This window comes from Vipera berus (assembly GCF_964194415.1).
Source record: "Vipera berus genome assembly, chromosome: 7".
NCBI lineage: Eukaryota > Metazoa > Chordata > Lepidosauria > Squamata > Viperidae > Vipera > Vipera berus.
This window is the reverse complement of record NC_138209.1, coordinates 64,241,477-64,264,925: the sequence shown is the minus strand read 5'-3', so window position 1 is coordinate 64,264,925 and position 23,449 is coordinate 64,241,477. Positions and strand designations below refer to the sequence as shown.

General features: G+C 37.7%; 1 protein-coding gene across 1 annotated transcript; it reads right to left on the bottom strand.

Annotated features, from left to right (window-relative positions):
• Nucleotides 1-461: 461 nt before the first annotated feature.
• TMA16 (translation machinery associated 16 homolog) lies at nt 462-22,895 on the bottom strand. Its single transcript, XM_081332683.1, has 7 exons — nt 22,839-22,895; nt 17,711-17,820; nt 12,970-13,007; nt 9,429-9,513; nt 7,868-8,016; nt 2,601-2,643; nt 462-1,109 (listed from the first exon to the last, which is right to left on the bottom strand). Exons 1-7 carry the CDS (start codon nt 22,839-22,841, stop codon nt 971-973), a joined length of 567 nt encoding a protein of 188 aa, XP_081188809.1. The 5' UTR covers nt 22,842-22,895; the 3' UTR covers nt 462-970.
• Between the last annotated feature and the right edge of the window lie 554 nt (nt 22,896-23,449).

Below are 23,449 nucleotides of genomic sequence, written 5' to 3'. Positions count from 1 at the left end.
ACTTGTGAAATCAAGTTATTTGCTTGTCCAAAAATTAGTAATATTTGAATTATGAAAATATTACAAGTTACCACATAGAACGTTGTTCAACTAAAGAACCCAAGAGTCAAATCCAAGAAGGTAATTTAAACATACTGGCTAGTATGCTTTGTTCAGTACTATTTTATAGCCCGTATTTTACTCTTTCCAATCCTATTTTACAGTCTGTATTTCACTCTCCAATTCAACAGAATATCATAAATAAATTAGATACTAGGACACACAATTGTGTAATCTATATATGCTTAGCAGGTTAGCTTTTTATAAAAAGAAAAGAGCTACATGTGGTTTGTTAAGAGAATAGGAAAACAGTTCCTCCCTTTATGCATTTTTATTGTTTGGAAGAATTTAAGGCAAAAAGGTATCTTAAGCTTTATATAGAATTGTTAACAGTAGCTGCCCCCAAATGAGCCTACATTTCTTAATCCCCATTCTCAAGTGATTTTATGAGCTATGCTCCCAACCTGCAGCTTCAGGAAGGACTAATGCCAAAATGCACTGTTAAAAAAGGGGTATGGAACGATGCATTTAAGTTCACTCCTAAAGATACTTTGCTCCAACAATTCTAATGAAAATCAGATCAGTACTTTCTCTTGAAGAACAACTGGGGAAAGATAGTAGGTGAGGTGGAAGATATTTGACTTTTTCTTCACGAGAATCTGTTGGTGGTTTTGTTGCATTACATGACTAATTAGAATAATTAATTTTGACAAATCAGAATTTGGCTCTATCAATGTAATATCAAGCATTTTTATGAACTTTACACACATTGCACTGTTTCGTTTTTCAAAAGACATTGCTATATTATAAACTGCAGTATAAACTGTCAGAATTGCAGGTACTCCTGGTTGAAAGTTTCTTGTTTCTTGCTGTCACAGCCATTTAAAACACTGGTTTGCCAATCCGTTTTCAGATATCCAGCGAATTCTTTTTAGTCCACATCCTGTGCTGCAGACAATTCATTTCCAGCTTCAATGTTTGCCTTCTCTATTCTACTACTGCAGACATCTTTACTGGATAACTTTCTCATTTTAATATTTGGTAGCTTCTTCAGGTCACCATCCCAGTCTCTGGTAGAAATGGAAGAAAAATGACAAGCGTTAGATGATGGAAACTATATTTATGTTGACGATCAATCATTTCTCCTATTTTAAAACAAAAAAAGATTGGAAAGAACACTGGAATAAACCCACCTAATTAGAAGAGATGTTTTCAAAAGACTTTACTGAAATTCCTATGATGCAGGAAACAGAGGAAAACTACTATGTATTCTCTAAAATGGGCTTACAATACTTAAAATATAACACCCAGACCAAATTAAAGAAAAACCAAAATATTCTGGGTCCAATTTATGTCTAAAATGGCTCAACCTACTTTATAAACTGATCCTAACTATTGTAGCCTGGGGAAAGCATCTCAAAAGAAAATTTGCATTATCCGAAGAAGTTTTGCTAATACAAAATTCCATCTCTGGTTTTCAATTAATTTCTTCCTGGATTTTGTTATTTGGGACAGAAATTAATGTTCAATGCTCTCTCAAAGCTCATCAGCTTCTGCAGTTGACTTCCTTCTAAAACAGGGATGACCCAACCTTCGAAAACTATTGAGATTATGCATTAAGGGCCAGCAAGAATCAGTGATATACTGTAACTTAATTTCTTCCCACCGCATATAATCAGATGCAGAGTGGAAATGTGAGAAGCCCTTCATCCATAAAAACATCTCAAAATCTGTGTAGTTGGTTTTTCACACTGATTTCAAGGAAGCCTAACTCTAACCACAGGCTTATTTCCATCCCAATAGAATTTATCGTGTATTTTGCCTAGGAATTTAAATAAGGCAGAACAGGAATATACGAAGTCCACTATTTGTTAAAAAGCCTCTCCAACTATAACCATGATCTTGGGGGTTTTTTTCACAGATTTCAAGGAAGCCTAAACTTCAACTATATAGATTTCCTTCCAAAGTAGCATTTCCTACGAATTTTGCCTGAAAAATAAAATGAAGCAAAAAGGGAATGTAAGAAGCCTACTTGCCATAAACAGCCTCTCTGAATATATCCATGAAGTTTGTTTATCCCACTGACTTCAAACAAACTTAAGCCTAACCCTAGATGGATTTCCATCTATATAGGATTCCCCCAGGCATTGTGTCAAGCAATTACAATAACATCAAGAATAACATTTTATTTTTTATAAAAGTCTTAATACTAATAAAGTTAAAAAATAGAGAAAAAGGCAAAGATACACAAATATATAAACCTTCAATTTTCACGTTTTCAGTTTATTTCTGAATTACAGTACATCAATTGAATATGTTACTACACTCAAATGAGAAATTCCTATATTTATAAAGTAATATTTTTTTATAACACAAGGAATCACAATACGATGTTCAAAATGTTTTATTTGAGACTGAAATGATGTATGTCATTGTTGGACTGTTCGTATTAAATTACTTGGGACTAAAAGATTGTGTCCTCTTTTGAAAATAGACAGAAATTATGCTGGAGTAATTTATCCCTGCCTGTCCCATTTGGAGGTGGTTAGAAAATAACTCACCTGAAATATCGAAGGTGCTTACAGTTTACAATGTCAGGGATTTCTGTGGAAAGAAATTGAATCTAAATTGAATTTAATCTAAGCAATAGATTAAAAGTAAGGAAATTAAAAGATTAATGATCTTGTTAATGACCAACTCATCTGTTTATTTTGCCCACTTTGGAAATTAAAACTGATTCATCAAAATACCTTATTTCCAATTTATAGGATACTCCCAACAATACATTCAAAAGGATGGATATTAGATTTACTTTGTTAGCAATGCAAAAAAAAATCTGATCATCATTTACTCGTATGATTTGGTCCTCTGAATCTTTGAAATATTTTTGGAATAATATTTGAGAATGGAATGGAAGGGAATGGAATAGAAATAATAGAACTAGAAATAATAGATATGGAAATGGAACAGAACAGAAGCTGGAAGGGACCTTGGAGGTCTTCTAGTCCAGCCCCCCACTCAAGCAGGAGGACCTATACCATCTCAGACAAGTGACTGTCTATAGTCTCTTTTTAAAAATCCCCAGTGATGGAGTGCCCACGATTTCTGGAGGCAAGCTGCTCCACTGGTTCATTGTCCACACTGTTAGGAAGTTTTTCCTTAATTCCAGGTTGCTTCTCTCTTTGATCAGTTTCCAACCATTGTTTCTTGTCCTTCCTTCTGGTGTTTTGGAGAATAATTTGACACCCCCCCTTCTTTGTGGCAGCCCCTCAAATTCTGGAATACTGCTATCATGTCACCCCTATTTCTTCTTTTCTTTAGACTAGCCAAACCCAAGTCCTGCAGGCGTTCTTCATATGTTTTAAGTCTTCAGGCCTTTGATCATTTTAGTTGCTCTTCTCTGAACTTTTTCCAAGGTCTCAACATCTTTTTTGTGGCATGGTGACCAAAATTGGTTGCAGTATATTTTAATGTGTAGATTCATAGGGAATATATGTGTTAAAGATATTACGATGTTAAATTATATCCAAAAGGTCTGGCATTTGACTGATGAGTTATGGTTGTATCAGGCCATCAATGCTAATTATTCTGAGGATTTGAAATAGTGCTACAGGTAGTCTCAATTTATAACCATTCATTTAGTGACTGTTCGAAGTTACAATGGCCCTAAAAAAAGTAAATTATGATCAGTCCTTGTACTTACAACTATGACAATATCCTCAAAGTCAAGTGATCAAAAATTGGGTAATTAGCAACTGGCATGTATTTCCGACAACTGCAGCACTTTGGAGGGCCTATGATTTGCCATTTGCTAGCTTCCAACAAGCAAAGTCAATGGAGGAAGCCAGATTTGATTTGATTTAACAACTGCAGCGATTCACCTAATAACAGTGGGCAAAAAAGGTTGTAAACTTAAACATGACTCACTTAACAGTCAACTCTCTTAGCAGTGAAAATTCTGGTCCCAGTTGTGGTTATAAGTCGAAGACTACCTGTGTTCTTGATATTAAACTGGATTCATGAGAAGTGGCAATTACTGTTTTTGAAAAAGCAATCTTATTAGTCAAAAAATGACTCAATATATTTTTCTGTGGCATATTTAATAATGTTAGCGACATTTAAAAACCTAATAGATAGATAGATAGATAGATAGATAGATAGATAGATAGATAGATAGATAGATAGATAGATGAGATAGAGATGATAGATGTCATCGTGGGTACGTTTACAAATACAAAATAGATATGAAAAAGATATGAAAATGTATGGATTTTATAAAGAACAAAATGTGTTTGATAAGATATTACTAACTTCTGATGAGAAATTGATTAAAAAATTGTATAATTTTTTGTTAATTTTAGAGATGGAAAGTGAACAAATTAAAGGGACAATGACAAGATGGGGGGAGAATTTTGGTTATACTATAGAGTTAGAAGAATGGCAAAAATTATGGGAGAGAAATTACAAATTGACAATGTCAACTGCATATAAAGAAAATCTGTATAAAATGTTTTATAGATGGCATTTACCTCCAGCCAGATTAGCAAAAATGTTTAAAAATGTATCAGGCAAATGTTGGAAATGTAAACATAATATAGGTACATATTATCATATTTGGTGGACATGTGATAGTTAAAGCTTATTGGAGAAAAATACATGCTCGGCTAGAAAATATATTAGGAGAACATATAGCATTTAATCCCGAATTATTTTTATTAGGTATATTACCAGAAAAGACTGATAAACAAAATACATACTTGGTTCTACATATCATAACCGCAGCAAGAATAAGCTATGCACAATGCTGGAAAAATGAACAAGTACCATCAGAAGAGGAGCTAATAAAGAAGATATTGGAATGCGCAGAGATGGACAGACTAACTATGAGACTAAAAGACAAAGAAGAAACAGAATATTATGAAAGCTGGAATTTATTTTATAAATGGTTGGAAAAAAGAACCAAAGAGTGAAATTTGTATATGTATTAATGAATCATGAACTCAGTTCGCACGTTGTTTGGAAAATTAACATAGGTGTGTAAAGAATAAAAAATTATATATATATATATATATATATATATATATATATATATATATATATATATATATATGTGTGTGTGTGTGTGTGTGTGTGTGTGTGTGTGTGTGTGTGTGTGTGTGTGAGAAGTATTTGTCAAGGCTAATAATATATTAATATATATATATATATATATATATATATATATATATATATATATAGAGAGAGAGAGAGAGAGAGAGAGAGAGAGATGATAGATGTAGATAGATTAGATAGATAGATAGATAGATAGATAGATAGATAGATAGATAGATAGATAGATAGATAGATAGATAGATAGATATGATAGGTAGGTAGGTAGGTAGATGATAGATAGATAGATAGATAGATAGATAGATAGATAGATAGATAGATAGATAGATAGATAGATAGATAGATAGATAGATAGATAGATAGATAGATGGCAGAGAGATAGAGATATTTTATTTTTATTTTATTTATTTTAATTCCATTTATATCCCACCCTTCTCCAAAGACTCAGGGCGGCTTACAAGCTTAGCAGTAGCCTTCATTCTATGTATATGCCTGCTTATTAGGGCTTTCACACACACCCCAAGTGGCATTATTACAAAGTCAGCTTAATTGCCCCCAACAATCTGGGTCCTCATTTTACCTACCTCGGAAGGATGGAAGGCTGAGTCAACCTTGAGCCTGGTGGGATGTGAACCTGCACTAATTGTAGGCAGCTGGTGTTACTTAAGAAGGCATTAGCCCACTGCTCCACCAAGGCTCTATGATAGGTAGGTAGATATTAGGTAGGTAGGTAAGTAGATAGATGATAGGTAAGTAGGTAGATAGATGGATGATAGGTACAGTATGTATGTAGGTACATAGGTAGACGATAGATAAGTAGATGATAGATATAAATAGATGATAGATAGATAACCTTGTCATTTTTTTACTGTGGGCAAAATGGCACACATTAAAAATGAAATTTAGTTGCTTGCTCTCAAAGTGTACACATAAATAACACACATTTAAACATACTATATACAACATATGTATAGACCTATACCCTTACATATAGGTAACATATAAATATTAATCACTGTCCATCTTGAATACAAATGGAAGGAGGAAGCTTTAGAGTTCACAAGGTTAATACTGTATGGAATTTGACATCTGATTAACATTTTAGTTTCCACCTTTCTGTTAGTTTGCTTGCTTGTTTAGTTTTGTTTTGGTAGTTTTTGTCATGTAGTTCTTTCCTTTTTTGTGCATTTGTTCTATTTTTTTCTGTAAAATTTGTTAAAATAAAATATATTTTTTTAAAAAAAATTAAATTTTAAATTTTTTAAAAATGCAAGAGGCACATTGATATACTGCTAGAAAACCTGGTAACAAGACAATAAAGAAAAGATCTCTCCAAATTTTAACAACAATAGCAGCAACATTTTGCTGCCCTAATTTGTGAAAATGAAGAAAGCTTAAGATAAGCTTTTTCCCAAATGTTGTTCTCCTACATTGTTAATAACAAATTTCTGGTTTCAGAAGTGTTAATTCCAGGCATCACACCATGTTCCATTTGATGGAACCTGTGGTTGGATTACAAAACTAAATTACATCCCATAAATCCAAGTTTACACATATCTACCTTATCTAGCTTCAACTTGCTAGTAAAAGACATGGGTTTGGACTAAAACAGGGGTTGCCCTCAGGGGGCCGGGTGGGTATGGCCAGGGTGGGCGTGGCCTACAGGGTGGGCGTGGCCTACTGGGTGGGCGTAGCTAGAGTGCATATGGCCTACTGGGTGGGCATGGCCAGCTCTACATCATTCGCATCAAGGGTGCCTATGGGGGCCTGGGCAGGAGTGGGACAGATCTGAGGGTCTCTGGCAGAAAGAGGGTCTCTGGGCCAGGGCCAAGGCAGTGGGGGCCGTCCTGTTTCCAGGATGGCTTCGCGGGCCGCATGAAACCACTTCGCGGGCCGGATCCGGCCCCCGGGCCTTGTGTTTGACATGTCTGGATTAAAACTTTAATCCTGGCAAAGCAGGGTAATTCAGTTGTATTCAAAAATTTGTCCATGGTTCCATAAATTAACAGCTTTTGAGCTCTAATATCAAACTCTAATATTTCAAAATCAAGATTACAAAAAAGCCATAACTGAACTTTTTAAAACGTAGTTATTCCCTTTTTTTAAAAAAGAAAAAGAAAAAAGAGAGACATTGGCATATAGGTCTAGACCAGGGGTGGGGAACCTTGGCCGTTTTACGACTTGTGGACTTTATTTGTGTTTATTAGATTATGTACGTGCGTTATATTAAGTACTTTCTCAGGAGAAAACTGTATTTGCCACGAAGGAAAAAAAATACATGCTGCCATATCAAAGATATTATTTTAACCAGTTAAGCAATTTTAATCAATTAGTCTAATTTACCACTTAAATGTTTCACATCAAATTTGGAAGAGCTGACACAGATTACCCACCCTGCAGCTTTCTTCAGTAAAATAAATGATTTGAGAAGCTGATATCTGAATGTCAAGCTCAATAAGCAGGCATATACATAGAATGAAGGCTACTGCTAAGCTTGTAAGCCGCCCTGAGTCTTCGGAGAAGGGCGGGATATAAATGGAATTAAAATAAATAAATAAATAAATAAGTTAAGTAAAGTCCAACAGCATACAGAGAATAAAGTATGAGTAATATATGAGAAAACAATTAACTTTTATTTACATGTGTCACTGTTCTTTTAAGCAGAATTCTTATATTTGGGGTACATTTAAATAACAGATTACTTTTTAGCACAGCTTACCGATGCCATAGCCTTCATATTGCTGTCGTTCACGTTCCATAGTTTGCTTGATTACAGTTTCCCTGGAACTATGCTGTCTGGACTGTCGTCCTTTAATGCTGTTGTGCAGTTCAATCTGCTCCAACTCATCATGAAATCGCTGCAAATAACTAAAACACAAGAAGCTGTCATTTTAGGAACATTATTTTTTTAAAAAAAGTAGTACTTCTCAATTATTTAGAAACAGTAAATCGTCTTGAATATTAAAGAATTAAAAATATATACAAAAATACTGATATTTAAAATTATGAAGGGAATATAAGAGGCAAGGTACTTCTCTGTCTTCTCTGTCATCAATAATCCAGATTTTAAACAGCAATTTGACAACAAAAGAATTAATAGCATAGGTTTCTTTAGCCAGGAAAAGATTTTTAAAAAGCAAAAAAAAAATATTCTCTCAAAATACTCTGTGTATGTTGCAAACTAAGGTTGCTTTTTAATTTCAGCTCATATTTAAAATAAATAACAATTCATTTACAAAATCCAGAAACAGGATATTTGAAGCTAAAGATTTCTCCAAAATTTGTCTATAAACAGTACACAAGTATGTATTATTCTAGAAAACAATTATATTAGAACAGTTAATGTAACTGTTAGCATACATGAAATGTTAAAATTACACTGTGTGAATAAATACTAAAGATGGCATATACTGTAGCAACTGATGTTCTAGTAGAGGGCTTTTCAACCTTTTCACCCACTGTACCACTTTTAGGATATGGCAACATCCGAGTACCACCAGTCGCTTAGCAAGGTGTCAAAAACTTGATGACCCCCCCAAAAAAAGGAAAAAAGTGATGAAGTACAGGTACTCCTTGACTTACAACAGTTTGCTTAGTGACTGAAAAAAGTGCCCCCCAAGCCACAGCCGAGCAAGACACCTGCCTGCCCGCCCAGCAGCGCTCTTCCTCCTGTCCGAGGTTTTCATGGTTGTGAGCATTTCTGTTGAGGATTGGCAGCAGGGGTGGGGTGGGGGGTATTTGGTTTTTATTCCCCCTCCCTCTGCTGGGTGATTATCGCAGCAGGTTTTGGTCACTTCACATGACCTTGGGACACTGTGACCGTCATAAATATGAATCAGTTGCCAAGCATCTGAATGTAAATCACAAGACCCTGGGGATGCTGCAACATTCCAGCCGATCAGTGCTTCTTCTGGCCTCAGCAGAAGTGCCAGGATCAGTGCTGAGCTCCAGCTGAATCCTGGCGCTGATCTTGGTGCTTCCGCTCAGCCCTGCAGCTCCAGCCGTCTCTCGCTCAGGCTTGCGCGGTGCTGTCACCGGTTCAGCTCCTTCCCCTCCCCCGCTACCACTTTTCTAGAATGATCGCGTACCACCTGCCAGGTGCCCATGTACCACAGGTGGTACCCGTACCACTGGTTGAAAAGCCCTGTTCTAGTACATCACACAGAACAGGGTACTGTTTTGATTTTGAAAAACATACCAAGCAGATAAAATTATGAACATCAACTCAACATTCTTGTTCCAAATAAAGTGAACACTTTGTTCACTTGCTATAAACCTACTTTTCTACTAATTCAGAAGCTTCTTTTTTTGTGTATTCCATTTTGTCAGGATCAAGGTGGTGTTGAAACCAAAGCAATTTTTCACCTACAAAAAAAACAAAACAAAAATAAAAGTTCATGGTTCATTCCGATATTCAATATTTCTGTTAAATATAAAAGGAATGTTAATTATTCCAATTCATTAACATATCCCACAGGTCGGCAACCCGCGGCTCCGGAGCCGCATGCGGCTCTTTGAGCCGTCTCCTGTGGCTCCGGAGCCCGGTGCGCGTGCACCTCTCCGAACGGGCGGAGGTGCGCGCGCACCACTCCGAACGGGAGGAGGTGCGCGCGCACCACTCCAAAGGTTTGGAGAGCTGCGCGCGCACCTCTCTCGCACCTCCGCCCGAACACCCGTTTGGAGACCTGCTGGTGTTCGGGCGGAGGTGCGGTTTGGAGACCTGCTGGTGCCGGTTTCAGCTTTCTAAACCAGCGCCAGCAGGTCTCCAAACCGCTGTTCGGGCGGAGCTGCGCGCGCACCTCTCCAAAGGTTTGGAGAGCTGCGGGACCTGCGTGCGCAGCTCCGCCTGAACACCCGTGTCGAGACCTGCTGGTGTTCGAGCAGCGTTGCAGTTTGGAGACCTGCTGGTGCCGGTTTAACCGGCACCAGCAGGTCTCCAAACGGGTGTTCGGGCGGCAGTTTGGAGGTCCCGGGGATGGCTCCGGTGACGCCCGGGCTGAAGGCGGCGCTGCAACCCAGTGGCCATCACCACGGAGACCCGTCGCCGCTGGCATGCAGGTGTGTCCACATAAAAAAAAGTGGAACCGCGCGCGTGTATCCACGCATGCGCATAAAATGTTTTGCGCATGCGCAAAACATTTTGTTTTATGCGCATGCGCAAAACATTTTGTTTTATGCGCATGCGCGTGCATGGATGCACGCACGCGGCTCCCACTTTTTTTTATGTCTGATGGAACCGGTTCCCAGTGGCTCTTTTGCTTTTTCAGGTTGCCGACCCCTGACATACCCAATGCATTAAAAACATCTATTTTTAGCTACTGATCACAAATGCTTTTTTTTAAAAAAACCACTTATGAAAAAATCACATATATGTATGAAAAAAACATATCACATGATTTTTGAAGTACATTTGTTTAATGTAGGCACAAAGTCACATGCGAGATTATACAAATGTATACTTCTACATGTAAATGAACATATCAAAACAGTAAGATATTTGTATAATTAACAAGTCAAGACACTTCAAATCTGCCCAGCATTTAGGCAATTATAGCAACACTTTTTGTGGTCTTTCAGTTAATTCTCCACTGTCAGTGAAGAAATTGAAGCTGAGGCACTGAAATAAGCATTTCAACTGTGCTGAAATGTTTAGGTCAGAGGTCCCCAACCTTTTGGGCAGCAGGGACTGGTTTTGCATCCCACGGATGGGATTTTGCTTGTTTGTGCGGACCGGTTGTGGGCATGCCATGGCCCAGTACCAATCCATGGACCGGGGCTTGGGGACCCCCGGTTTAGGTGATACTACAGTCAACATGTCCATACCTTATCAAGGCTTTTTTGTAAATAAAATGTGGAAAAGCTATCCAGGTTACTTTTTTGGTTTGTTGTTTGTCTATCTCCTTTAAATTATAAAGTCATCAGCCAATTTCATTCATACATCCAGTGCAGCATTTTTTTCCCACATCATTCTTTTAGACTGTCATTTTTAAATTCACTTTCAAATCAATCTCAGTCTTGAAGAGAAGAGAAACTTCCTAACGGTGAGGACAATTAACCAGTAGAACAACTTGTCTTCAGAAATCGTGGGCGCTCCATCACTGGAGATTTTTAAGAGCCTAGACAGTCACTTGTCTGAAATGATATAGGTTCAACTGCTTGAGCAGGGGGCTGGACTAGAAGATCTCCAAGGTCCCTTCCAGCTCTATTCTATTCTATCTGAATTTCTTCCTCTTCCATAATCTTTTAAACACAGTCTATCTATAATGGTACAATATGTTTCTGATAAAATATTAAGCATTTGTGATTACAAAAATTATATGTATATATATGTATATATGTGTGTGTGTATGTATATATATATGTATGTATATGTATATGTATATGTATGTTGTTAAATGTTTGTTAAGCATTCAGAATACACTTGCTTAGTCCCAGACACGGGACAAATCTTATTTCCTGTTTCAGCCTAGCCCAAGCAGTGGCAGCTCATATTTTGTTAGCAAGCCAAAAAAAAATTTACACATATATGTATAAGTGTATATACATACACACACACACACACACACACACACACACACATATAATGGCAGACATTTCTGAGATTATTGTTTCAAAATACCTTTCAGTATATCCAGCAGTAAAGTACTTTTTATATTCTTTATTAGTAAAACAAATGTGTTCTTTTCATTTAATTGTAATCTTCTTTCTGGTTCCCTCTAGTGTCCAGCTATCAAAGTCCCATCCTATCATGTTTCTTTTTTTAAGTATTCAAAGCAACAGCATTTTCCCAAGGGACGAATTGTTATAATTAAGTTTCAAAATCTTATTTCAAATTCATCCGGACCTTCAATCCATTTGTAACTTTCCAAAACAGATGTTTCAATCACCTTTTTCTGTATATGCCTTAAATTTTATTTAAAACTTCCTTCACTAAAGATGTGTCATTGCATAGGTTCCTAATAACTAGAAAGCAATTAAAAAGCAAGTTCCAGTAGCGATTAAGAAACATGGTTTGGGGAACCTTCTGTGCACACAGAATATATTACAACTAAGAGCTTAGTTGGAATCCATCAACTCTCTGCTCGATTCATCAGCCAACCACAAAAATTCTGTTCCTGCAATCTACTCACAAGACACAAGTGGACAATGTTACGATCTCTGCTTTTTTCAGAAGTATTCTGTCAGCCAGAATTCACCATCTGGCTGATGATCTGTCGGTAATGTCAAGTCTATTCCTTTGGAGATGTTTAGTACACAATGAACCTTCACCAGAAGTTCTTCTTTCTGATTTTTTTTATTTTTTTTTATTTTTAAAAAAGCCAGCTAATGTACTATCCATTGCCAGAACAGCTAGTGTACTTGCTATCCATTGAAGAAAAAAAATCTGGGTATTTATAAAAAGAATTAAAAATCTAAATGTAATAAATGGTTTTATTTACTAATGTAGAATATTTATGTTTGTTAAAAAGGCTTTTGTTTCTCACATACAATTTCAAAGATATATGCTTTATATTTGAAGATGAAAAGCTAATAACTTTAGCTATTAAAAAGTGATTAACATTCTCTTTTAAAGAAAGTTTATGAATTATGCAAAATTCCAAATGTTATTGAAAACACTTATAAAAAAATCAGAACTGTACGAAACAGTATTTCAAAATTCCAAGTAATAGTAACATAGGATAACTAATGTTAAACCGAATACATAATTAATATAAAGCTAAAAAAGATATTAGCACTGAATAAAACTTTTTCCAAAGAAATACTTGAAGATATGCTACAAAGATAAATTTAACAAAATCTGAAAATATAAATTACACTTACCCACAATGCTGATCCGAAAGGCCTTTTCATTTTTCAATCTGCAAAAAAACCCCAAACCTACAATTTATTTATTTAATAACTTTGTTTTGTTGCAATTTCATTACATAGTTAGTAGTTAGGACAGCACAATCTTAACTTCTAAAATATGCATAGCCAATTGAACAAAGTAAATAAATTGAAGAAACGATACAAAAATTAATTTTAAAAAATATTTCATTTATATGCAAACACAGAAGCATATGAACTATTTTGTTCTGAAAGAGAAGAAACCTACTTTATTTACCAAGTGAATTCTTATTCCTAAATATTAAGGACGTGATTAAGTGCATAAGGATGTTTACAATATATATTTTAATATCCACTTTAACATATGGCAGACAAAAGCTCTGAGATTACGGAAGCTAATATCAACACATCAGAAAAGCACCCCAAATAACCATCTAACTCACATTTTACCATGTTGTAAAGTGATTAAGATGAGAAACTTGTTGACAATATTGTTGAATTATAGGTTCAGTGGTGCTTACAAGCTACTGAACTCTTTAAACCAGAGGGCTGTGGCCTATTCACAATGGTGCCACATGAGTGGCTTGTTGGTGCATGTGCATTTGCACGCATGTGCACGGTCCCACTCACGCAAGCATCGCAGGCATTTCGGGCCTCACTCGCGTGAGAGTTGCGGTCACTCAGGGCCTTACTCGTGCGACCACCATGGGTGCTCTTGGCCCCATTCGTGCAAGAAATGGGGTGCTAGTGCACGAACACAACCATGTGTGCACACCTGCCCCTCCCACAAAACCATCCCCTCTTTTCCCCTTCCCCCCCTCTGGGCTGCCAACCCAGAAAGGCTGGGATCTCTGCTTTAAATACTCTATATTCCTGTATAAATATAACTTAAGCATGATCTGTTTTCCATACAAATCCTAAAACTAGATAAAGGGAACACAAATAAATAAGGTACCGTATTTTTTGGACCATAAGACGCACTTTTCCCCCCAAAAGTGAGGGGGAAAATGAGGGTGCGTCTTATGGTCCGAAGGTGAGCCATATGGCCAGCCCCAACCTCCGCAACTGGAAAGCAAGGGAGATTGCCAGGAGCACAAATCGGCACGTGCTGAGAAACGCCGATCTCACGCTCCTGCAATCTCCCTCGCTCGGTTTCAGCTTCCCTTGCTACAAGAGAAAGCAGGCTGAAACGGAGCGAGGGAGATTGCCAGGAACGCGATCTCGCACTGCTGCAACCTCCCTCGTTCTCTTTCAGCCTGCTTTCTCTTGTAGCAAGGGAAACTGAAACCGCGCGAGATCGTGTTCCTGGCAATCTCCCTCGCTCCATTTCAGCTTGCTTTCTGCAAGAGAAAGCCGGGCTGCAGGGCCGCCTCCGTGGGTACTGCTCTAACACAGACAGGAAAGGACAAAGAGGGAGAGAAGGAAGGAAAGGACAATGGGAGAGGGGGGGAGAGAGAAATAGCGAGAGAGAGAGAAAGATAGGGACAGAAGGAAAAAGAAATAGGGAGGGAGAGAAAGAGGGAAAGAGAGAGAAGGAAGAAAGAAAGGAGAGAGAAATAGAGGGAGAGAAAGAGGGAAAAAGAGGGAGAGAAAGGGAGAGAGGGAGAAATAGAGGGAAAGAGAAAAATAGAGAGGGAGAGAAAGAGGGAGAGAGAAAGGAGAAAGAAAGGGAGGGAAATAGAGGGAAAGAAAGAGGGAGAAATAGAGGAAAAGAGAAAAAGAAAAAGGAGAGGGAGAGAAAGGGAGAGAGAAAGAAAGAGGGAGGGGGAGAGAGGGAGAGAAAGAGAAGGAGAGAGAGAAATTAAATTAGTAACATGATTGTTAAGTGAATCTGGTTTCCCCACTAACTTTGCTTGTCAGAAGGTTGCAAAAGGCGATCACATGACCCTGGAGCAATGTGACCATCATAAATATGAATCGATTGCCAAGCATCCGAATGTAAATCACATGACCCTGGGGATGCTGCAACGGTCATAAGTGTGAAAAATGGTCATAAGTCGCTTTTTTCAGTGCCATCGTAACTTTGAACAGTCACTAAGTAAATCGTTGTAAGTCAAGGACTACCTGTACTTTATCATTTTTTTCCCTTTTTTGGGGGGGTGTCAAGTTTTTGACACCTTGTTGGGCGACTGGTGGTACTCGGACATTGCCTTGTCCTAAAAGTGGTACAATGGATGAAAAAGTTGAAAAGCCCTGTTTTAGTATACTGATACTATTTGGTTCAGAATATTTTTTTTTGTTTTCCTGCTCTAAAAACTGGCTGCGTCTTATGGTCCAGTGCGTCTTATGGTTTGAAAAATACGGTAAATACTATATTTGTACATTTATTTATTGAGGAAAATGTGCATAATACACTGGCATATTTCTGTGATACTACTCCCAACAATATTTCATAAACAAATGACTGCACTGATTGTGCCTCAAAATTTAAGAATTATGCAGAATTAGACAACTGACAAGATCAGAAAATTAGTAGATTAATGATCAGCAGAAAACATTTTAGAAATACTGAACAGACTATTTTATTAAGAAAATAAAACCCATTTCTGTCTGCTGTGTGAAGATACAGTGACTTGTTAAAACCTCTTCTCATTAGAAATTCTCAGGAGAAGGGGAAAAACTCCTACACGTCTACAAAGTCTCTTACTGAGATGAAACAGCAATACGAGCAAAGTGTGTTCTCATTATACCATTGAGCTTTCTTATGTTAAATGAACAGGAAGTACAAACAAATGTTCTGAAGGAAAGAAGAAAATCTGAAGCCCACTCTGCATTAACGTAGGATGAAGTTCTACATATCTGCCTTTAAATATATTGCACCAAAGTCTGTATGACAAATATAAACTGTAAGACACAAATATCTCATATTATCATAAACCAGAACTTTAATACTTACACATTTTAACATACAATAGTGGCAATAGTGCTATCACATTTATATCCAAAGCACCCAAACAAAATTGTTTGAAATCAAATAATCACTGGTAAAAGATCATCTAAATCAGATTTTAAAGTGAAGGCATTATATTTTTTATTTTTATTTTATTTTAATCCCATTTATATCCCGCCCCTCTCCGAAGACTCAGGGCGGCTTACAATTTAAGCACAAACCAATGTGCTTAGCAATAGCCTTCATTCATTATAATATTGTATTGTATTATACTGTTAATATTGAACATTATTTGCACAGAAATTGCATCAAGATTATAAAGAATTCTATTTCAGTTGTAAAATCTGGGGCTGGGGGTTACGCACATATACTAACTTTTCTTTGTCACTAATCTTGACCAGGAATGTTGGAGAAAGGCATTTCTATCAGTGACCTTGCCACAGAGTACAGTTTTAAAATTTTAGTAGCAACAGAAAATCAATGATCTACTTTCCACCAACTGATCAGAGCAGAATCAGTTTTGAGTGTGTCACATGATCGAAGTGAAAGAATTTTAGAAATATATCATACTTTTAGTAAGATCAATCATGTTTAATAGCAATGCAAATGATGAAAAATCTTAGGTACTGGACAGAAATGGATTACTATCACTTGTGCTTATATGTTTATCTCATTTTTAATGCATACTGAAAGAAGCTGTAAGATTAGTAAGGTAAATGTAAAGGTTTCCCCTGTCAGTTGGGTCTGACTCTAGACCAGGGCTTTTCAACTTTTTCACCCATTGTACCACTTTTAGGATATAGCAACATCCGAGTACCACCATTCACCTAGGAAGGTGTCAAAAACTTGATGACAAAAAAAAGGAAAAAAGTGATGAAGTACAGGTAGTCCTCAACTTACAACAGTTCGCTTGATGACTGTTTGAAGTTACAATGGCTTTGAAAAAAGTGCCCCCCAAGCCACAGCCGAGCAAGACACCTGCCTGCCCGCCCGGCTGCGCTCTTCCTCCTGTCTGAGGTTTTCATTGTTGTGAGCATTTCTGTTGAGGATTGTCAGTGGGGGTAGTGTGGGGTGGTGTTTGGTTTTTATTCCCCCCCCCTCGGCTGGGTGGTTGCAGAAGGTTTTGCTCACTTCACATGACCCTGGGACACTGTGACTGTCATAAATATGAATCAGTTGCCAAGCATCTGAATGTAAATCACAAAGACCCTGGGATGCTGCAACATTCCAGCTGATCGGTGCTTCTTTTGGGCTCAGCAGAAGCGCCAGAATCAGCGCTGAGCCCTGACAGTCCTGAAGAAGCGCTGATCCTGGCGCTTCTGCTGAGCCCTGACAGCCCTGCAGCTCCAGCCGTCTCTCACTCAGGCTTGTGCAGTGCTGGCAACAGTTCAGCTCATTCCCCTCCCCTGCTACCACTTTTTTAGGATGGTCGCGTACCACCTGCCAGGTGCAAATGTACCACAGGTGGTACCCGTACCACTGGTTGAAAAGCCCTGCTCTAGGGAGCAGAGCTTATCTCCATTTCTTAGCCAAGGGAGCTAATGTCGTCTGAAGATACTTCGATAGTCAGCATGACTGTACGCCGAGGCATATCGAAAGCTCTTACCTTCCTACCAAAGTGGTACCTATTTATCTACTTGTATTTGAATGCTTTCAAACTGGTGGGCAGGAGCTGGGGCAAGTAACAGAAGCACACCCCACTGTGCAGTGCTTGGGTCTTGAACCCTGGCTGTCAGCTTTCGAGCTGATAAGCTCAGCATCTTTAAACGCTGAGCCATCAATATTCCTAAAGCAAGAATATTATTCCCAGATACCACTCAACATCAGAAATATGTAAAGACTTACTTCTCCTTTTTAACTTGTCTGTGTGCTTCTTTAGTAAGCTGAGCAGCTTTTCTGCTGTAAGGATGGATGACTTTCTTCTGCTCCCCTCCTTTTGCTTTGGCAGTTTTGGGCTGAAACAATGAGTCAAAATAATAACAGCATTTAATAGAACTACTTCAACTACCCTCATCTGAAACATACCGAGAATAATCAGTTATTTACGTTTCAAGCATCAGTCAACATCTACCATATTCATAACTATAAGGTAAAGGTAAAGGTTCCCCCACACATGCATGTTACATCACTCCTGTTCTAATATTTTTCAGTTGGAGGAGTAATGTTCCCTGGAATTCAATTTGTATCTACTGTCAGCAGAAGTCAGTCTTGACTTAATTATTGTCATCGGTATGGATAATTGTTAGCCTGTAATAGACAAGCTACCTGCTTATTACACAAATTAGGCCCAAATATGATTACCATTTTTGTTTATCTAATATATTATTTTTCTGTTATCATTAATAGCCTCATATCTTGCTTATAATAAATACGTATTTTCATTGATTTAAGATATATTTAAGTCTACACTAAACATGGCTATGTCCAGATAAAATCCAATATATAAAATCAGTATCTTCCTTTTAGAAAGTGCTAGATAAAAAAAGTATTAGAATATAATTTTATTTTATATGTTGACTTTTGACCTTACAAAGGAAATAATCCCCATAAACAATTACTGCCCTAATGATGGATAGGATAGGATAGGATAGGATAGGATAGGATAGGATAGGATAGAACAGAGCTTGGAAGGGACCTTGGAGGTCTTCTAGTCCAATCCCCCACTCAAGCAGGAGAACCTACACCATCTCAGACAAGTGACTGTCCACTGTGTAGTTGCTGCAGCTTGAAAACCATGTTTATAGGTTAAAAGGTAAAGGTAAAGTTTCCCCCGCACATGCATGCTAGTCGTTTCCAACTCTAGGAGCCGGTGCTTATCTCCATTTCAAAGTCGAAGAGCCAGCGCTTGTCTGAGGACATCTCCGTGGTCATATGGCCGGCATGACTAGACGCCAAAGGCACACGGAACGCTGTTACCTTTCCACCGTAATGGTCCCTATTTTTCTACTTGCATTTTTATGTGCTTTCGAACTGCTAGGTTGGCAGAAGCTGGGACGAGTAACAGGCGCTCACTCTATTATCCGGCACTTGGGATTCGACCCGCCAAACTGCCGACCTTCTGATCGACAAGCTCAGCGTCCTAACCTACTGATCCACCGCATCCCTTATTATTCATAACTATAGAAGATTGTTATAAGGGTCTTATTTGTATATTTCGGTACTTCCTTTCAAAATAAAGAGGTCTTCTAAAAAAATTATGAAAATCAGTATTGTTCCCCAAATTATTCTCAGACTCTATACCGATAATCAACTGATTTGCTATTCTTTCACTGTGAGCTCATAAAAATACCATTATTTTTTTAAAGCTTTTGTATGTCTTTCTCAGCAACCTGGAGGTGACTATAGGAAGCATTTTAGCTTTAGTCACCAACTACAAAAAGAATGAAAGATGAATGCATTCTAATCATAGAACTCAAAAAGAATACTGAAGAAGTGATAAAAATACACATAAGGAGAACTAATCAAATAGTTATAGTGTTTTCAATGTATAATTTAGGCTGAGAAAATTACACACTATGCAGAAAAATCTGTGATATTTTCTCTCTGTTTTAATATTATAGTAGTGTGATGGCTCAGCGGTTAAGACACTGGGCTTATCAGCTGGAAAGCCCAGGTTCGAGATCTGAGAGTTGTGTGGCAGGATGAGCGCCTCTCTTCACCTAGCTCCTGCCCCCCTAGCAATTTGAAAGCATGCAAATGCGAGTAGGTACCACTTCGCCAATAGGGAAGGAATGAAATGAAATGCCAAATCTTGTAATCCAGGAAATATAAAGACTGTAGCAAATCTCACCCTTTTCAAATTTGAAACTTTGAACCGATTTCTAATACTCTAGAATTCCACTATGAATCTCTAGTTTCATGTTCAACTACAACAATGATGATCTCAGTCCATATTTCTGACATACATTTTAACCCATTTATTAATGAATAAACCTATAAATTTAACCCCTTAAAAATATACATCAATTGTACAAAACTATCTTCATACAGATGTATTATACTACTTCAGTTTCTTTTGGTTTCACAAATATGTAAAAGATCTGTTTGTTTTTTTTAAAAAAAAATCATGATCGTTATCATTTATTTTTCTTATACTGCAAACTGGGCTTAAAATTTGAGAAGTACAGCCAACTTTATGACAGGCAAGCTGTGTGCAGACCATTTCTTTTGTCTTCAATAGGTTATTGAAAATTGATATTGTATGCATAAAGATGCCCATACAATTATTATTTAGAGAACATTAAGCAAATATGATTGATTTATTTGAATAGGCATGAACCTGGATTGAAATGTGGCTGCCAAATTCAGTAAGAGATCTACATGATGGAAATTTTATGTATGAGCGCTATATAATATTTCACATATGAGAACAGCTCAGAATGTTTAGAAGTTGGTTCAACATAAACCAGGAACTAAGGCAAAAATGTGCAATGTCCCTTTGGTTGCCCTATGTATACATAATACTTTAAAGGTATAAATTATAAATAAATAATCATATATACATTTTTCCATGCCCTACTGCAATCACCCAGGTACACTCATTTCTATATTTCTATATGCGTTTTCAGATCAGCATTTGAGTGCTACAGACATCAGCAGAGAGTATATCCTACAAATGACACAACTTACATATTTGTGTCAGATGTCGGGACACAAGTAATAATCATGACTTTATATCAGAGGTCCCCAACCTTTTGGGCACCAGGAACCAGTTCCATGGAGAGAGGTTTTTCTGAGGACCGGAGGGTGCATGGTTTTGTGTGCTGCCTGAATCCCGTGGATGGGGCTTTGCTTGCTTGTGCGGACCGGTTGCTCGCATGCCGTGGCCTGGTACCAGTCCACGGACCGGGGTTTGGGGACCCTTGCTTTATATATCACAATACATTTTCACCAACATATTTCTATCACCATATGCACATTGTCATCAGCTTACTGATGAAAAAATGCTCTAAACTGATCATGATCTTGACGTGTGGTTTTATGTAATCATTAAATATCAAGGGATTAAAAAAAATAGCACTCCACAAGGAAACAACTGCATGGCTGACCTTTTTATCCCCTAACCCACCCACCCCCCTCAAATCTGGAGCTGCCTACTAAGGATAGGCCAGAACCTAATTCTCTAATTCTCAACTCTTGAAGCCAGTTCAGTATATCATGGTCAGTGGTATGGAGGGCTACTGAGAGATTCAAAGGGTATATAGCAGCATCTACCCAACCTTCACTAATCTAGAAAAAAACTAAGAGGGAAACAGACTGGTTAGTATTTGGAAGAGAGGCCACCAAGAAATTTAAGGGCTGGGTTTTTTTTTAAAAAAATGTGAAAGTTAACTAAAGCAAATTACTTATGTTTTACTACAAGAAAATTACAAGGATATGTCCATGTATTCATCAGTTGCTGAAATGAAGGGGGTTTGCTCCATAACTGTTAAATGAATCATTTAACAGTTATGGAGCAAACCCCCCTTCATTTCAGCAACTGATGAATACATGGACATATCCTTGTAATTTTCTTGTAGTAAAACATAAGTAATTTGCCTAGTAGACAGTTTAAAGCCATTTACATAAATAAAACTATTATTAAACATCAAGTAAACCAAACACAATTTTAACCTAAAGAAAAGTTTGTCTAATATAGCATAAAAGATCTTAATTGTTCAGGTTTGTAAGTTTGTAGAAAATATCCAAAGATACACTTGAATGTTTATGGAAAATATCCGTAACTAAAAAGGATTTTCCCGATTCAACCTCCATGTGTAATACACCTGTCAGATTTCCCTGATTGCAATCCATTAAAAGAGATAAGTTTTACTCCACCTAGTTCAGGGGTAGGCAACCTCGGCTCTTTTATGACTCATGGACTTCAACTCCCAGAATTCCTGAGCCAGCATGGCTGGCTCAGGAATTCTGGGAGTTGAAGTCCATGAGTCATAAAAGAGCCGAGGTTGCCTACCCCGGCCTAGTTTATATAGAACACAACTCTAAATTCTGTAAAAATGTAATAGGAAAACATAATCTTCAAAGTTAGATGCGCAGCAAACCAATCGAATAATAATCTCAATGGAAAAGTCAATTAATTTAGTGTTAATAATCTTAGTGGGTTAATAAAGAGAACACTTAGTACAAAACTTCCCTATCATGCATAAGCAGTCTTTTGCCAGGGCTATGATTAAACAAACTTATCAAATAAATACAGTGATATTGTACGAAGTTTCAACTTGGAAGTAGAATTAAGGCGTTCCATTGCCATCTCTGTTTACTCCGAAAGAAGAGTAATTTAAATTCCTGTCAAGCGTTAAGATCTTGTTCACCACAAATTTATTTTATTTTATTTATTTTAATTCCATTTATATCCCGCCCTTCTCCGAAGACTCAGGGTGGCTTACAAGCTTAGCAGTAGCCTTCATTCTATGTATATGCCTGCTTATTAGGGCTTTCACACACACCCCAAGCGGCATTATTACAAACTCAGCTTAATTGCCCCCAACAATCTGGGCCCTCATTTTACCTACCTCGGAAGGATGGAAGGCTGAGTCAACCTTGAGCCTGGTGGGATGCGAACCTGCGCTAATTGCAGGCAGCTGTCAGATTTCCCTGATTGCAATCCAGAGTGTTTGAAATATGTTAAAAAGCAAAGCAAATATATTTCGGCATAAAGTTTGTGGTTACTTAAAAGGCCATCGAAACTATCTGTTGCTTTATTATAACTATAATCCTGTATTTAGCTCTGGGAAGTGGGGTGGTTTGGGGTGGGGGGATTTGGGGATATATTGTAAAATCTTGTTTCTGTAAAACTCTTTAATAAAAAAAAAGAAACTATCTGTTGCTGAGTCCAATGAAATAAATGACCATGCTTTTCAGCTCAACTCGAAAAAAATACCCCACCCACCAACATTAAACAATCTAAGGCTCTAAATTAGAGAGCTTCTTGTCGATTTTTCGCCGAATCCCCCATGCACTCTTACCAACTCACCATATTCACGAAGCGAGAAGCACACGCGTCTCCTTAAGGAGGCAACAGTATCAATCTGCTTTTCTGAACCCGGGCGAATAGGACCGAGTCCCACACTTTAACCTTCTCGGCTGGATCGACGGACACCCAGCTGCTTAGTTCCGTTACGTTCAAATAGGACTCCGCATCCTAGTTAAATCGAGTTTAGTAATACGTTGGATTAATTCCTCTTCCTAACTCAGAGGTGAGCGTTTACGGGGCGTGTGGAAATCACTTCTACAAACCCTGCTGGGTTAACATAAATTGGAGGATGTCGATGTGTAGCTGTGCATCGCTAATTCCTTCCGCTGAAGAAGTGTAGAAATCGCCGATGCCTCCTCCCAAGCAAGTCTATTTAGCAAATGAGCAAAATTACTCCTTAGGAAAAAGAATCAATTGGTATGGCCAATACACATATAATGATAGCCAACCCATTGCCCTCAACAATAATTTGAACATTAAATTAAACTTTCTAACATTTAACACACTTCTGATGTCGCACGCAGCGTTAACGCCCATTTGTTTTCAGGGTACAGTTTTATTGAAAGTAAAGGATAATGGAAATATACAGAACAATAGAAATAGAACACTCT

Coding starts and splice junctions, on each gene's coding strand:
- TMA16 (XM_081332683.1), bottom strand. Junction 13,008..17,710: donor AGACAAGTTAAAAAGGAGAA/GTAAGTCTTTAC, acceptor GTTTTTTTGCAG/ATTGAAAAATGAAAAGGCCT. Junction 8,017..9,428: donor GCTTCTGAATTAGTAGAAAA/GTAGGTTTATAG, acceptor CTTGTGTTTTAG/TTATTTGCAGCGATTTCATG.